Consider the following 14,987-nt stretch of genomic DNA (forward strand, 5'->3'; position numbering starts at 1 on the left):
TTATGTTTAAAACCAATACAAACACATGAAAATGTCCCAGCCAGTGGTTTGCTTAGACTATATCTAATTTTGCTTATAAAAATGGCTTTGTGCAGCATTTTAGGTAATATAATAAAGCCTTATGTTTTTGTGCCTGATAAAGTTGCTCTCTAGGGGCTGCAGCCTACAGAGGATACAGATCTAACAGCAGCACTACAGAAGTGTGAATGTTTCACAGGTTATTGCTAGTTCTGTAGTAATGGCCTCAAACATAAGAGCTTAGTGTAAAACTAGGGTTCACACCTTCTGTAGGCCAGCTATTAGAGCATGACAATTACAGCAGGTCTGACATTTGATTCTGTTTAAGCCAGTGAGACTCAAACACTGTGGAAGGACAGAGAGACAGACCCAACAAACAAAGCATTTTAAGATTCTAAGTTTTCAAAAATTGCTGAATAAAAAATTTCAGCAGAAAGATCATATAAAGTAAACAAAACACAAAACATTGTAAAACTGGAATGAAACCCCTGTGTGTGTATCCAAAAACAACTAATAGAAAAAAAAACATACACCCATTCAAGTCTTTAGTTTATTTGACTACAGGTACCGAAAGTAGCATTTTCTGTCATAAAGAGAAGGTGAAAAAGAGGTCTTAGTAATAAAATCCAGAGCAGGAACAGAGCAGCCACGTTCAGATCCTGACCTGGATCCAAACTATTCTTAAGAGTGGGGGCATTTGGAGACAGGATTGTGGTTGGGCCCATAACAGATAAATGGTCCAGCCAAGAAGTCTGTCTACTGATCCAGATGTTCCCAGTGTTGAATCTGGGCCCATCTCAAAACAAAGCTACAGTATGTACTATTACCCAAATGGGAGAAGGGATTAAATGTCTGATCCAATGCCCACTAAAACCATTGGAAATAATCCTGTTGATGGCTGGATCAGGCTGTGAGGGAGAAAGGACAGTCTTGTGGTTAAGACGCTGCCATAACAGTCAGGAGATTTGAGTTTAATTCCTAGCTTTACCGTGGACTTCCTGCGTGGCCTTGGGCAGGAAATCTGTGTTTCTTTTCCACATGTAAAATAGGGATAAACTCCTGCCTATATCATGGAGATGCTGTGAGGATAAATTCATTAATGTTTGTGGGGTGCCCAGATACTATGGTAAAGGGGCGTGGGGGAATAAAAAAAAAGGGTACCTAGCTAGACAGACTAAAAAATGCATTGTAAAATAGTCAGTTATATGATTATTTTTTAGTGTGGAAAGTAAGGGAAAAAATTCATTTACCCAAGTTGGAAAAGTGATATTTCCCAGTTGCAGAGGAAGACATAGCTGAAGGCGAAACGATAGGGGACTGACTGCCGGTGTCCTGCAGACCTCCAGTGGAATGGGAGCGCAGCCACTCTTTGCCCTCCTCCTGGCTGGTCTGCCGAGATGACGGGGTATATCTGAAAAATCAGAGCTGGCACACTTAAAACAACAACGACTAACAGGGTTCACAATGCAGCGAACAATAGTCAACATCAGATAAGCTTTGCTGGTCAGGCAGAACAACAATCTTGACTGTCCTGTATCTAATTACAATTACTCAATTGTTACAGTTGACTTTAAAGCATCTTTTTTAAATCTCCCGGGGGGGGGGAAACACTGCTGGAAAAAAACAAACAAACCCCATACAAACAAAAATAACATTCTCCTTTTTTTGGTGAAATGTCATAATAAATCATACCAACGAGACAGCTGAGCTGAGAGAAAAGGACTTAAAAAGCTGTAGCCGGTGAATAATATGAGGCAAAGGCCGAGTACCATAGTAGTAGAGTGGATGAATGACAGACTGGAAAGCCAAGAAAGATGACTGGCTGCAGAAGTGTGCCACAGGAGTGTTCGAGCACGTGGACATTTGGTAAGACAAAGGGAGCTGAAACAGATCAACAGTTGTGAAAAAAGGAATTTCCTTTGGTAATGGTAGCTACTGTGATCAAATGGGATGTTTGTCTTGTGGAATGCTACATGGCATTGTGTCCTTTCCCAAATTAGGTAAGGACAAATAATCACTTAAATGGAAACAAGTTCTCTGGAACAAAAAAGTTTGGAAACCAAATCTATCAATCAACCGTATGCTATTTCTAACCAATACAATGAGCGTAACTGATCAAAGGTAGAACAGGGAGAACAGCCAACCCATTGATCAGGTTAGAGGAAGGGAAAATCTAGCATTAGAAATGTGCAGGTATTTCTTAGCATCTGAGTCTCGATCAGAAGCCTGTTTTTACTTCTGTCTGTGATAGCCCACCATAAAACTTCATTCAGCACAATTCTATGCCAACTGAAGAGCACTCTCACATTCTTCCCCGCTATCATGTGCCACCAATGTTCTACAGTCATCCCAGAGAAACCCAGGCGTTTGCTATCTTAGCGTCTGGGTTTATGAGGCACTTCCATTTCTGCTTAGGAAGCTGATTAAATGAATTTGTAATTTCTCATGTCACTGTTCTCATGCCAACTGTGGGATATTTTAAAAGTATCCTATTCAGATTAAATAATTCTTTCTTTTCTCTCTTTAAAAAAATGATGCATTATGCTGCTCTTTAAACCTGGTAGAGGTGGGCTACCCCAATGGTTTCTGGATCTGGAAGTAGCCGAAGTGAAAATTCAGGGTTCGGATTTTTAACACAAGCCCCAGTAGCAGTACAGACTATAACTGGGATCCAGCCTTCATCAGACCAAAATGGTGAAAAATCCCGTGACAATAGCTAATTAGGCATCTATGCCCACATGCTGACTCGTAAATCCCTGCCCTCCACCCCATCCCCAGCCTCACTAACCCTTGCTGTTTTTATAGGATGGGACCACAAACTTCCACCTCCCATTTGGACTCTTCAAGGAGTACTAGCTGGCTGCTTTTCCTATTTGTCTCTTTGGGGTACTCCCTCCATCCAACAGCACCCTTTAAGGGGTGGTGGGAAATTTGGCTTCATCCTCTCTCATTCAAAGGGCATTGGGGAGATGCAGAAATCATTACACCCACTCCTAGCACTTGGACTTTGAAGCCCAGAAAATATTGTGTAGCTTCCTATCAACAGCACAAGGGCTTTAGGACATACAGTTCCAGTGTGGGAAGGGCTGTATGTCAGACTATGTGGGTGGGTGGGTGGGTGGAGAGGAAGGTGGGCTGATCCAGAAGAGCTTTGTTGGATTACAGCAGTGGACAGGCTGATATGGCAGCCTTACCTGAAGAGACAGTGGGAGTAGCCATATAGTCTCTTCCCCCGCCACCCAACCTGGAGCCTAGGACAGGGGTGGTAGCCTGTCTGAAGATAGCCTTCCCTATCTGAAAAGAAGAGAGCAGTGATGAGTGGAAGTCATGTGGGTGGCTGGGCTGGGGTCTGAGTACAGCTGGGGTGTGTCTTAGGCTTTCAAACCCTGGATGCTGAAATGTGTCTCTTTTAGATTGTGGATCCTTAACTGCTCAAGCTGGATCTGCGATGGCTGTTTCCCCCACCACCAAATCCATGGCTACTTATACTTAAAGCCCACATTCTGGCCCATCTCTAAAACCTTGTTATTCTGCCCTTTTTCAGTTTGCTTTGTGTTGCAAAAATACTTTGTTACTCTCTTATTTATCTACTGCATTGAAGGTCTCTTAACATTCATCATATAAGGAAACTATTTTTAATCGTTTTTGCTTTCCACGATATATCTGTATACTCAATTTATTCACTAGGCCAGACTGGAAAGAGAAAATCTAATGTTAAGGGTCTAGTTTGCTTGATTTAAACCTAAGCACCAGGAGCTCTGTTGTAAACAGGATCAGCAAGGAGAAAGAGACGGAGAGACAATGTAGAAAAGGTTACAGAACAACAGAGAAGCTGCAATCATGCTGAATAAAGTATATACCTTAGTCCCTTTTTGGGTAGTGTATTTCTGTCAAGCTGCATGCTGTTAAAACAAAGAAAACCCCTAAGGACATATAGTAAACAGGACTGTTCAGAATTACAAACTCTAAAAGTCTACATATGTTCATATAACAAAAGGAGATGTAATATATTTTAATGTCTCTTTATGATAAACCCCTGACTCATTAGAGAGGAAGATAGGACATGGATTGCCACATGTTCATTTTTCATCCAGGCGTCCTCTGGTCCGGGTCAATAGCCATTTGGCGAGTGTCCAAATCAGACAGAAGTTCTGCTTTCCAATTCTTAATCTTCCTTACTGAGTCATGCAGACTCGACCTGTATGGGAGTCATACGATCACAGAATAAACCTGCATTTTTCACAGCTCCCTGTGATCTTTTGCTATGTTTCTATGCAAAATGCAGGTTTGTGACACCTGCAAAGAGGCAGCATAGCCTTGCCAGAAGCTAAGTGGCAGATTCTGCTTGTAGGAAGATGTGCTAAATATACAGAGACTGATTCACCATTGTCTTGCTTCTTGTGCAATCAATGCAAGTGCAGATAGGGTGTAAAATGCCACCAGATCAGATGGTAGCAGCATTTTAAAACTCACTTTGTGCTGGAGTGAACAACAACATGAGATGCAAGGCACAGGAGAACTGGGCTCTTAGCAGTATAAATCCTTCCAGAGACAGGGAGCTGCTTAAAAGGACTGCCACTTACTTTCCTTCAAATAGGAAATAATTCAGGTGTTTTATCTTCCCTCAATTATCTAGGCCACAGGCGTGGACTCCATGGGTGCTCCGGGGCTGGAGCACTCATGGAAAAAAATTAGTGGGTGCTCAGCACCCAGCGCTTCCCCCCCGCTGGCGGACAGGAGGCGCTGGGGAGAAGGGGAGGAGCGGGGGCAGGAAGAGGTGGGGGAGGGGATGGAGGGGCCGGGCAGGGGCAGGGTGAGGGCGGAAAGAGGCAGGGCAGGGGTGGGTCCTTGAAGGAAGGGGTAGAGTGGGGGCGGGACCTGGGGTGGAGTGGGAGTCAAGCACTCCCGGGATCTGAGTAAGTTGGCACCTATGATCTAGGATTTCAGCTGATTGGTAATTGCAACACTTGATCTGGCCCTTCAGTGAAATACACTATTTTATTTTGGAAATATAATTCAATGTCAATATGAGGATTAAATGAAATGTGTGTGTGTGTGTGTATGCGGGGGGGGGGGGGGGGGAGTGGTTCTATGTTCCATCACATCATCACCACAAAGCTGATCAGCATGTACTTTACACCATCGAGAGAAGCATCAGAGACAAACAGTCACTTGGATCCACACTGCCTTCCTAGGGAAAAGTTCTAAAACTTTTACACTATTGCTAACTGGCTCAATTTCAGTGGTGTTAGCAGTGCTGAGAGCGCTCATGCAGATGGGGTGCTGGAGTTTTCAACATAGTTTGAGTAACCTTGCTCACAGCAGGTCTAGTTGACAAGATGTTGAAAATGCTCTAACCAGCCACTCATCTCAGCTAGGGCTCTCAGCGTTACTAACTCCAGAGGAGCTCAACCGGTCTTAGCAATGGTAGGAATTAATAAAGGAAATGTCCTTAATTTAGTCAGGGCCTCACTCTGCACAGGGAGAAGAAAGTTGATGGAAGCTACTCAGGGCTTGTCTACACTGCCCCACAGTTTATACTACAGGGGTGTGAACAGCAGTGTGTAAAGTGCTGCACTGGAACTCCCCAGTGTGGACTCTATGGACATGAACTAAAAGATTCCTACCTCACACTGATGTAGTACTATTTGAAGTGATGTAGTCCTATTTGAAGAGGTCTACGTTAACGTCAACGAGGAATTTAGTTCACGTCTCCAGCACCCACATGGGGGAGTTACAGTGCAGCATTGTGGTGCTCATTGCTGTTCACACCACGATAGTCTGAACCTCAGGCAGTATAGACATGCCCATAGAGGTGATGCAGTGTAAGCTTGACTATAACTGTCTACAAGCAGTTGGTCCAGTGATAAACCTATAACCTGATTTCCAGCCTAACCATGGCGTACGAACAGTCATCAAAAATTAACCCAGGCTGAGAAGGAGATTACATGGATTTAAATGCATGGTTCATGCATTTACTAGTCCTCTGTAATAAACAAGGCCCTGATTCTTGATTCGTGCCATTAGGTGCCACTTCAATATATAACAAATAATAATGATCATAATATCAACAACATTTCCTTCTGTGTATACTCCAAAGCCCATGACAAGGAACAGATTTTCTGGTTTCAGAGTAGCAGCCGTGTTAGTCTGTATTCGCAAAAAGAAAAGGAGTACTTGTGGCACCTTAGAGACTAATCTAAGTTAGCTATTTCTTTAGGTTGTATGTTTTCACGTATCGAAAATAAGCTATACACCATGACCCCTAAAATAGCGACACTATTTAAAGAACCAATGCCTGAAATGTTGTGACTCATGTCGACACTACAACCTAACAGCCACCATAATTTAGGAGCCCACTCTAAGGGGGGTGCGGTGGGGGTTGAATGTGGATACCCAAATGAAAAAGAGGTGAATATTCTTTAACTGGGGAATGGAAATGATTTAGCAGCCCAAAATGAAACAAAACAAGCATTTATTCTGTATTTAAAAATATTATTAAATCCTCTGACTAATCCTCCAAAATTGAGATGTCCACATTGCAGCTATTAATAATTAATGCTAATATGACAGCACGTTAATTAGCTTCCTTAACTGGCTAGGTCTTTTTATTTTTTAGCATCAGGATGCACTCCCTCCCCCTTTATGAAGCTGAGCATGTTGCTTCTACAAACCCTAATAACTATGGGATTAAAGGAAAAACCAGAACCAGTAAATGAAAGTAGATTTTCTGAATTGTAATGCAGAGTAATACTGCTAGGTCACAGCTACGCTGATCCTACTGTTTATAGACCTCTAGAGATAATGCACAAACAAGTCAGATTTAACATGTTGATCTAGAGTTTCTTGGAAGACCCATCACAAGTGTGGTGAACTGCCTTCTTAAGTCAGAACCACTGAGGGGGAGAATGGCACAAAATGTTATAAATACCAACATCATCATACACCTTGTAATCTACCAACAGCAGTGCTGCAAGCAGACATGCATAAATGCCCACATTCCCCTTCTCAACATTGGGGCAGATTCTCTATCCCCATTCTGATCCCTTTAAGCTGTGGAAACCACCCACAAGTCTCTCTCTGAGGTTCTCCAGAAGTCCCTGGAGATCACAGATGATCCCTCTTTTTCCCTACTCACAGCCCCTAGCTCAGGGAGGTGATTCATTGGTTGGGTGAGGAAGTGAATGGTGTGAAATGCACTTGGCTATACCTAACTGGTCTATAGTCCTCAGGTAAGGTGACCAGATGGCAAGTGTGAAAAATTGGGACAAGGAGTGGGAGGTAATAGGTGCTTATATAAGGCAAATTACCAAATATTGGGACTGTCCCTATAAAATTGGGACCCTTAGGGAACATAATCAGTGGGCACAAGTTAAAGCAGCACCTAGGCTGCTCTAGCTGGGAGTAGTCCAAGGAAGAGATGGAGAATCAAGGAGCTGTAACCAGCTACCTGACTTCTGCTGAGCACAGCAGCCCATGATGCTGCCTGTTGACCATCTAGACAGGTGTTAATTCTGCAACACTTATCTAATATCCCTCCTCCTCTGCTCTGGCCACACAGAAGAGGAACATAAAAGTTGTAAATACTCCACAGAGGTAAAAGATACAGAGGAATCTCTGACTTTGGGTTTATCTACACAAGATAGTTTCCCCAGCCAATACCGATATAATTTAACCGATAGAAATTATACTAGTATAATTTTTCATGTGGACCCTCTTATTCTGGATATAGGATTGGCTTTTGGGGGCCTTCCAAAGTGACATAACATAAACTGAGAAAGCCAGTTTTATTCCAGAATAAGTGTGTCTATACGGTTATAGTGGTATAAATTCGCACCTCAAGCCTTGGCTAGACTTAAAAGGATTTGCTGGTATAGCTATGCTGATATAGCTATGCCTGCAGGCGGTGATGCAGCTTATTAGAAGCTCTTTCAGTCTCATGCAACTGCTCCCAGTAAAGAAAGAAAGAAGAAATATTGCTACAGCTACTCCTGCACGGCTTTCCAGTCTACTACCAGTATGGGTCTGGAAAGCAACCAGTGCCCCTATAACTGTGGCTTACAGCGTGAAGAGAAAGGGGACCTTTTTCTGTCTCTTAATGTTGCGAAACAACATTTTTGTTGGAAAAAAACATATGAAGGTTCAACTGCATAAAACAACACAGTTTTTTTTAACAGACCTTTTGGGGAAAAAAATCAGACTACAAAGATCCTATTGGGGCTATAAATCAAGAAATGACAACTTTCTCTAGAAATTTGTGTGTTGATTCATTCTGAGGCCAGATCAACATCATATATGGCTCTCTCAGGACTCAGTCAAAATATCTCCACGTGGACAGATACAAAATTTTAAAATATCGCCAGAGGCCAAAGTATTTGGAATCACTGAAATTAAATCACTGAACAAATACATGAAGTATTAGAAGTGGGAGCTGCTTATGCCAAGCCATTAACATTTTTAATGTGATATTAAACATCTTTTGCAAAACTATAAGATTTAGCATATACTCAACATCCTTCCATTTCTTCTTATTAATACAAGTACTGTAGTGCAATCTTTTTATTATGAAAGTTGCATTTACAAATATAGAATTATGCACAAAAAATAACTTCATTCAAAAATAAAGCAATGTCAAACTTTAAAGCCTAAAAGTCCATTCAGTCCTAGTTCTTGTTCAGCCAATTGCTCAGAAAAACAAGTTTGTTTACATGTGCAGGAGACAATGCTGCCCACTTCTTGTTTACAATGTCACCTGAAAGTCAGAACAGGCATATAATGCATGGCACTGTTGTAGCCAGGGTTGCAAGATATTTACGTGCCAGATGTGCTAAAGATTTATATGTCTGTTCATGCTTCAACCACCATTCTAGAGGACATGCATCCATGCTGATGATGGGTTCTGCTCAATAAGAACCCCAAACAGTGCAGACCGACACATGTTCATTTTCATCATCTGAGTCAGATGCCACCAACAGAAGGTTGATTTTCTTTTTTGGTGATTCGGTTTCTGCAGTTTCTGCATTGGAGTATTGCTCTTTTAAGACTTCTGAAAACGTGCTCCATACCTCAGATTTTGGAAGGCACCTCCGATTCTTAAATCTTGGGTCAAGAGCTGTAGCTATCTATAGAAAATCTCACATTCGTACCTTCTTTGCATTTTGTCAAATCTGCAGTGAAAGTGTTCTTAAAACGAACAACATGTGCTGGGTCATCTTCTGAGACTTCTATAACATGAAATATATGGCAGAATGCGGGTAAAACACAGCAGGATATGTACAATTCTCCCCCAAGGAATTCAGTCACAAATTTAATTAACACATTATTTTTTTAATGAGCGTCATCAGCATGGAAACATGTCCTCTGGAATGGTGGCCAAATCATGAAGAGGCATACAAATGTTTAGCATATCTGGCATGCAAATACCTTATAATGCGGGCTACAAAAGTGCCATGCGAACGCCTGTTCTCACTTTCTGGTGACATTGTAAATAAGAAGAGGGCAGAATTATCTCCCATAAATGTAAACAAACTTGTTTGTCTTCACAACTGGCTGAACAAGAAGTAGGACTGAGTGTACTTGTAGGCTCTAAAGTTTTACATTATTTTGTTTTTGAGTGCAGTTATGTAACAAAAAAAAAATCCACATTTGTAAGTTGCACTTTCACAGTAAAGCGAGTGCACTACAGTACTTGTATGAGGTGAACTGAAAAATACTATTTCTTTTGTTTATTTTTACAGTGCAAATATTCTTAATAAAAATATAAAGTGAGCATTGTACACTTTATATTCTGTGTTGTAAATTAAATCAATATATTTGAAAATGTAGAAAAACATCCAAAATATTTAATACATTTCAATTAGAATTCTATTGTTTAACAGTGTGATTAAAACTGTGATTAATCGTGATTAATTTTTTTAAAGACCATTAATTTTTCTGAGTTAATCGTGTGAGTTAACTGCGATTAATCAACAGCCCTAATATAATGTAATTACTACATATACATTGAGGGGCCAAGGACAACTTAAAATCACGTGTGTGTCAATGTATTTTTATCTTTCTGCTGGTCTACACAGATTGTGCACTGGCATAACTATGATGCTTATGGGTGTAATTTGTTTACCAATATACGTAAACTGGTACAACCCCAAGTGGGGATGCAATTATACCAGCACAAAAGTGCCTTACACCAGTACAGCTTATTTCTGGTTGGGAATTTTCCAACAAAACATTTAGTTCATTGGAAAATGCCGATACATCAAAAGTGGAACTGTTTGTAGGAATGGCTTTGGTTTTGATAAATCTTTCAATTTTTTTTTAAAAAAGTTTTGAAATTGTCTAAATGTTTGGTTCTGACATTTTCTAAACAAACAGTTTTGGTTTTCAGTTCAAAGCTACTTTTCACTTTGAATTGTTAGTAAATTTATACTAAAAATGTTTTACAAAATTGAAAATGGTTGAAATTGAAAGGAAACATTTCACAAGTATTGAAACAAAACACTTTTATTGACCTAGTCCACTTTTTTTTTGGATTATTGGTTCAAAAACATATTTGGGATTTGAACTTTTTGCCATCGTAAGTCAAGATTTTTTTTTTTAAATCTCAAAAGCTCTCAGGGATGGGAAAACCATTTCCGTATTAGTTCAACTTATTTCCCTCCCTGTACAGACACATAAGCTATACCAGTATAAGAACCCTTATATTGATATAAGTGCATCCATGCTAGAGGAGCTGTACTTTTTCCTGCATAGTTAAAGCAGTACAGCAGTTGTGGGTAGACAAGACAGTGACGAGATTATGGGGAGGTGGGATTTCTCTTGTTCTGGACTGCATGTTCTGTGCAGAACTTGTCAAAACATTGTGTAGCCCTGCCACGACCTTGCAAGTTTACCTCCCAAGTGAACCTCCCATCAACCTCAATGGGAACTGCACACAGGATCTCCCATGGGAAACAAGTTTCCAGATTGGGGCCTTCGTTGGTTTTTGATTTTGTGCTGCTCTTTCACAGAGCAACAAGAGAGTAAAAAACATTTTTAAAAGTAAGAAAATGTGTTTGTAAAACTGCAAAAAGTGGCCAAGAGCTGTGTGCCAGGCTTAGTCACTGAGATTACTTTTAACTCTCTCTCTCTCTCTTTTTGATGGTGTTCGTTTGGGCTTTCTCTTTCTGTTGTTTCTGTTTCTGTTGCATTCTCACTGTTTTTGTTTTCTCTGCGTCTACAGTTAAGCTCACCTTTCCGATAGTGTAGATCTGACACTTCCAGTCCTCATGAGCAGGCTCTGAACCTCCTGAGTGCCTGTTGTCAATCCAGAGAGAGAGCTATGATGGCTGAGAGGGAGGTCAATAGATTCAGAGCTCGTGTGCAGGCTAGTCATTGACTGGTAACTTGGTGTGTCCTTACTGCCAGCTGAGGAGCTGCTCAGGTTTGCAGCCCACACGAGACCACCTGACGTGAAAGAGTGAACAGATGCTGGACTGGAAGCCAAGGAGTGACTTAAACTTACAACATCTGTATTTAATTCCGAGGGTTTACTGAAGAGGGGGCTGCTGCTACCACTTTGCCCACCTGCACTGCCCATGCTGCCTGTACCCGAAGATGGAGATTCTAGGCTGCCTTGCCGTGCTAATGTGGTACTAGGGCTGGGCATTGCTGATGTGGGTTTCACACTTTCTGTATTGGGTGCAGAGGCAGCTTTGCCACCAGCCTTGGCACCAAACAACCTAAAAGTAAAACAAACAGTTTTAGTTGTTATTCAGAGAAACTGACACCCACCTTAAACATTCAAGGCATAACATCACGAGAGCCAAATTCCACATTTAATTACTGCTACTAAAATAATGTACTCCTTGTTGATTAATCACCTCTCAACATTAAATCCACTTAACTACATCACACTAACACGGGGTTTATTTTATTATCAAAAGCTCTCATTCACTGTTTTTCAGATGTGTTCTCTTTAGGTATAGACCTTCACACAGAGATGAAAAACAAGCAAATCTTTGGTTTTATGGTTGCATAAACAGATTAAACTTTCACCCAGATCCAGTAGTTAGTTTAAGTCCTACATTCCTACACTTAAACCATTAGACTGCTAAAAACATTACTTCCAATAAGCAGCTAAAATGATTGCAGGAATCACTTGTAAAAGGGCACTCTTCACAGTGTCAAACAGCTAAATATTTGTGTAAGATTCCCCCCCATACACACTCCCCCCCCCGGCCCCTTTTGCACAGATGGTGGTATGGATATGAGCCAAACAGTAATTAGTCAGATACAATAATATACACAGAGCTAAATGTGTCAATCCTTTTTCAAGGGCAGGAAGGACAGACATGCATGTCATGTGGCTGTTACCAGCAGTTTATGGAGGTTATGTTTCTATGTTCTGCCCCACCCCCCGCAAAATAAGTTGAAATATAGTCAATGATGATTTAGTCTCTTGCTGAAAATATCTTAAGCACTTTGTTTGCAGTCCATAATACACTCTCAATATAAATGCAGAACTTGTCACAGAAATAAAGTAATCAATAAAGATGGCATAGCAATCTATTTTATTTATAATAAAGCCCATGATAATCAACAGTAGGTCAGTCATTTTACAGCCACTAAATGGAGATGTATTGGCTATAGACCACAGGAGGGCAGCATTGGCTTTTACTTAAACAATGGAAGTCTTTCATCTAGTGCACTTTCATAAACATTAGACTAGGGCATTTCCAACGGATTCACATTTTGTTAATGTTTCTGATGAGGGACGTAATGAAACGACAAAGATAATAAAATCCTTGTAGCTAGAGGTTGCTGACGATTTTAAAAGCAAATACTTTATTAATCAGTATTTCTATGGAGCCAAATGCTCATTAGTTTTTTTCCCCCCACAGGCTGCAAACACCATTAAAGTGACAGAACCTCCATAAATGAGAGGACTTTCTTCTGTTTGGGGATTTATCTGAATATTCAATGAGAACTTGTTATACTCTTCATGATTTACATGTAGCTACTGTGGGACAGTGGTCAAAATTCAAGACACACTCATTTCAGAGTTGCAGTGAGAGTCTCATTCCTTAAGAATTCTGTTAATAAATATTTTATATTTCTTTCACACTTTATTTATTTTTAAATATAGGATTTCATAGCAAACCCATTACCTTCGGAATGTGGGCGAGGCAATGTCTGGGTATTTGGATCCTGGCTGCCTGAGTCCTGGTGTCCCACAGGCACTGGTGGAGGTTGGGCTGGATTTGGGGGAACTGGATAATGAAACACTCTCGGAATCAGACACTGCCACTTTCTCTTTTTCCTTGTCTGTCTGATTGATGGTGACGGGACTGGAGCGCCCTGAGCCAATCTTTGTGGGCTCTCTCAGTTTGGTGGTGGCAGCCCCTGCAGACTTGCTGCTCACATTAGAGTCAATGCTGCTGGTGCTGGACCTGTGTCCACCTCTGCCGGGAATACCGCTTGTGCTCGATTTTGAAGGGCGTGGCAAACTCCGGTACTGCAGCGTGGTCTTCGAGTTAACATGTAATACTCCGTCATCCTGATTCTGTGACCCATCTAAGCTAGTTTTCCTCCCTGCATTTGACTTGCCACCAATGGCTGCGGATTTGGGTATCTTCCCCAGAGTCGCCGACCCACTTGTTATGGTTGCCCCACTTGTGGTGATTATAGGAGAAGATCCCACCCCCGCCTTCTTGAATCCAAAGGATCCAGTAGCAGTTGATCGTCCAATGCCAGAGGGAGGCTTTTTTCCTTCATCGCCACTGCTTTTTCCTGCGTCTGATGGAGAGCGCTGAATAGAGGTGCCTTTGAGGGGAGTTTTCACTTTTTCAGAAGCCTTTGCATCATCTGTTTTTCCTAATTAAGAGTATATTTTATATAGACCTCCATATTTATAGCTATAGTATCTTAATATCAAGATATAATTACTACACGGTTGTATTTTGAGATATAAACGATATACAAGCAGATAAATTGCTATAAGAGAATACACCAATTAAGTCCTGGTTCAATATTAGATATTAAGTCTATCTAGTCCTGGTTCAATATCTCATCTCTGTCAGTAGTCAGTACCAGATGCAGTATATTAAAGATAAGCATCAGGTATTAAAAGACTGAAATTCTATTGAGGATTTCTAGCTACATATACATGATGTGGGCATAGCTCGTGTGATTTGTAAGAAGAGCTTGAAGCTCAAACTATGATTTTTAGACAAAGTTGTTTTTTGGTTAGTAATACAGTATACTGAAGAAATAATATGTGAAAATAAAATGTTAACAGCAATTAACAAATCAAAAATACATTACTTATCTTTGAAGAAATGACTTCGCCTTCATCCTTCAGATTTGCTTTCATTGCATATGTTTTCATTCACTTACAGTTAATTTCATTGTGATAGTAAAGGTGCAAACAATGATCAATGAGTATTTACAAAATGGCAATAATAAGTCATAATACTGTTGATCTAGCATCAGGTCAGTATTATGATTTAATTCTATTTGCCATATCCCCAGTATCTCCTCACGATTGTTATTTGTGTGAGACTGTCCTCATTAGTATACATACATGCATCTTTCTAGATTACATTGCTATACAGTGCTACTGTGAAATGTTAAAAAAGTTTACAAATATGATTTAAAACAATCACTTTATTTTACCTTTACAAACACCTTTGCGGTGACAATCAAAACGGTCACTTCTCTTTACATTCTTTAATTTTGATTTCTCATAGATTGCCTACTCTAAGATCATAAGAACTTCTAAAGACATTTATACTGAGAACATCATAGTATTTCATTAATATAGCAAGTTATTATAGCAAGTTTGTAGCTCTATGGAGTGGTTCCTCTTGTGGTGTCAAACTGTCATGAAGAGGAAGAAGTTTTTAATACATTTCTCTTATTCTATCCAATTCCATTATTGTAGAAATAGGTACATATGTACATCAGTACATTGTACACTCTCTCACACATGT

At 40.5% G+C, this 14,987-nt stretch overlaps 1 protein-coding gene across 2 annotated transcripts in view; it reads right to left on the reverse strand.

Annotated features, from left to right (window-relative positions):
- NAV3 (neuron navigator 3) overlaps positions 1–14,987 on the reverse strand; it is a 358,104-nt gene that overhangs the window by 59,416 nt on the left and 283,701 nt on the right. For both annotated transcript variants that reach the window (XM_077832689.1, XM_077832681.1), the window contains exons 15-18: positions 13,164–13,869; positions 11,247–11,735; positions 3,879–3,920; positions 1,269–1,429 (exon numbers count right to left, since the gene is read on the reverse strand). In XM_077832689.1, coding sequence (XP_077688815.1) covers positions 1,269–1,429; positions 3,879–3,920; positions 11,247–11,735; positions 13,164–13,869 — 1,398 coding nt within the window. The remainder of the gene's footprint in view (positions 1–1,268; positions 1,430–3,878; positions 3,921–11,246; positions 11,736–13,163; positions 13,870–14,987) is intronic.

Source organism: Eretmochelys imbricata, chromosome 1 (assembly GCF_965152235.1).
Source record: "Eretmochelys imbricata isolate rEreImb1 chromosome 1, rEreImb1.hap1, whole genome shotgun sequence".
NCBI lineage: Eukaryota > Metazoa > Chordata > Testudines > Cheloniidae > Eretmochelys > Eretmochelys imbricata.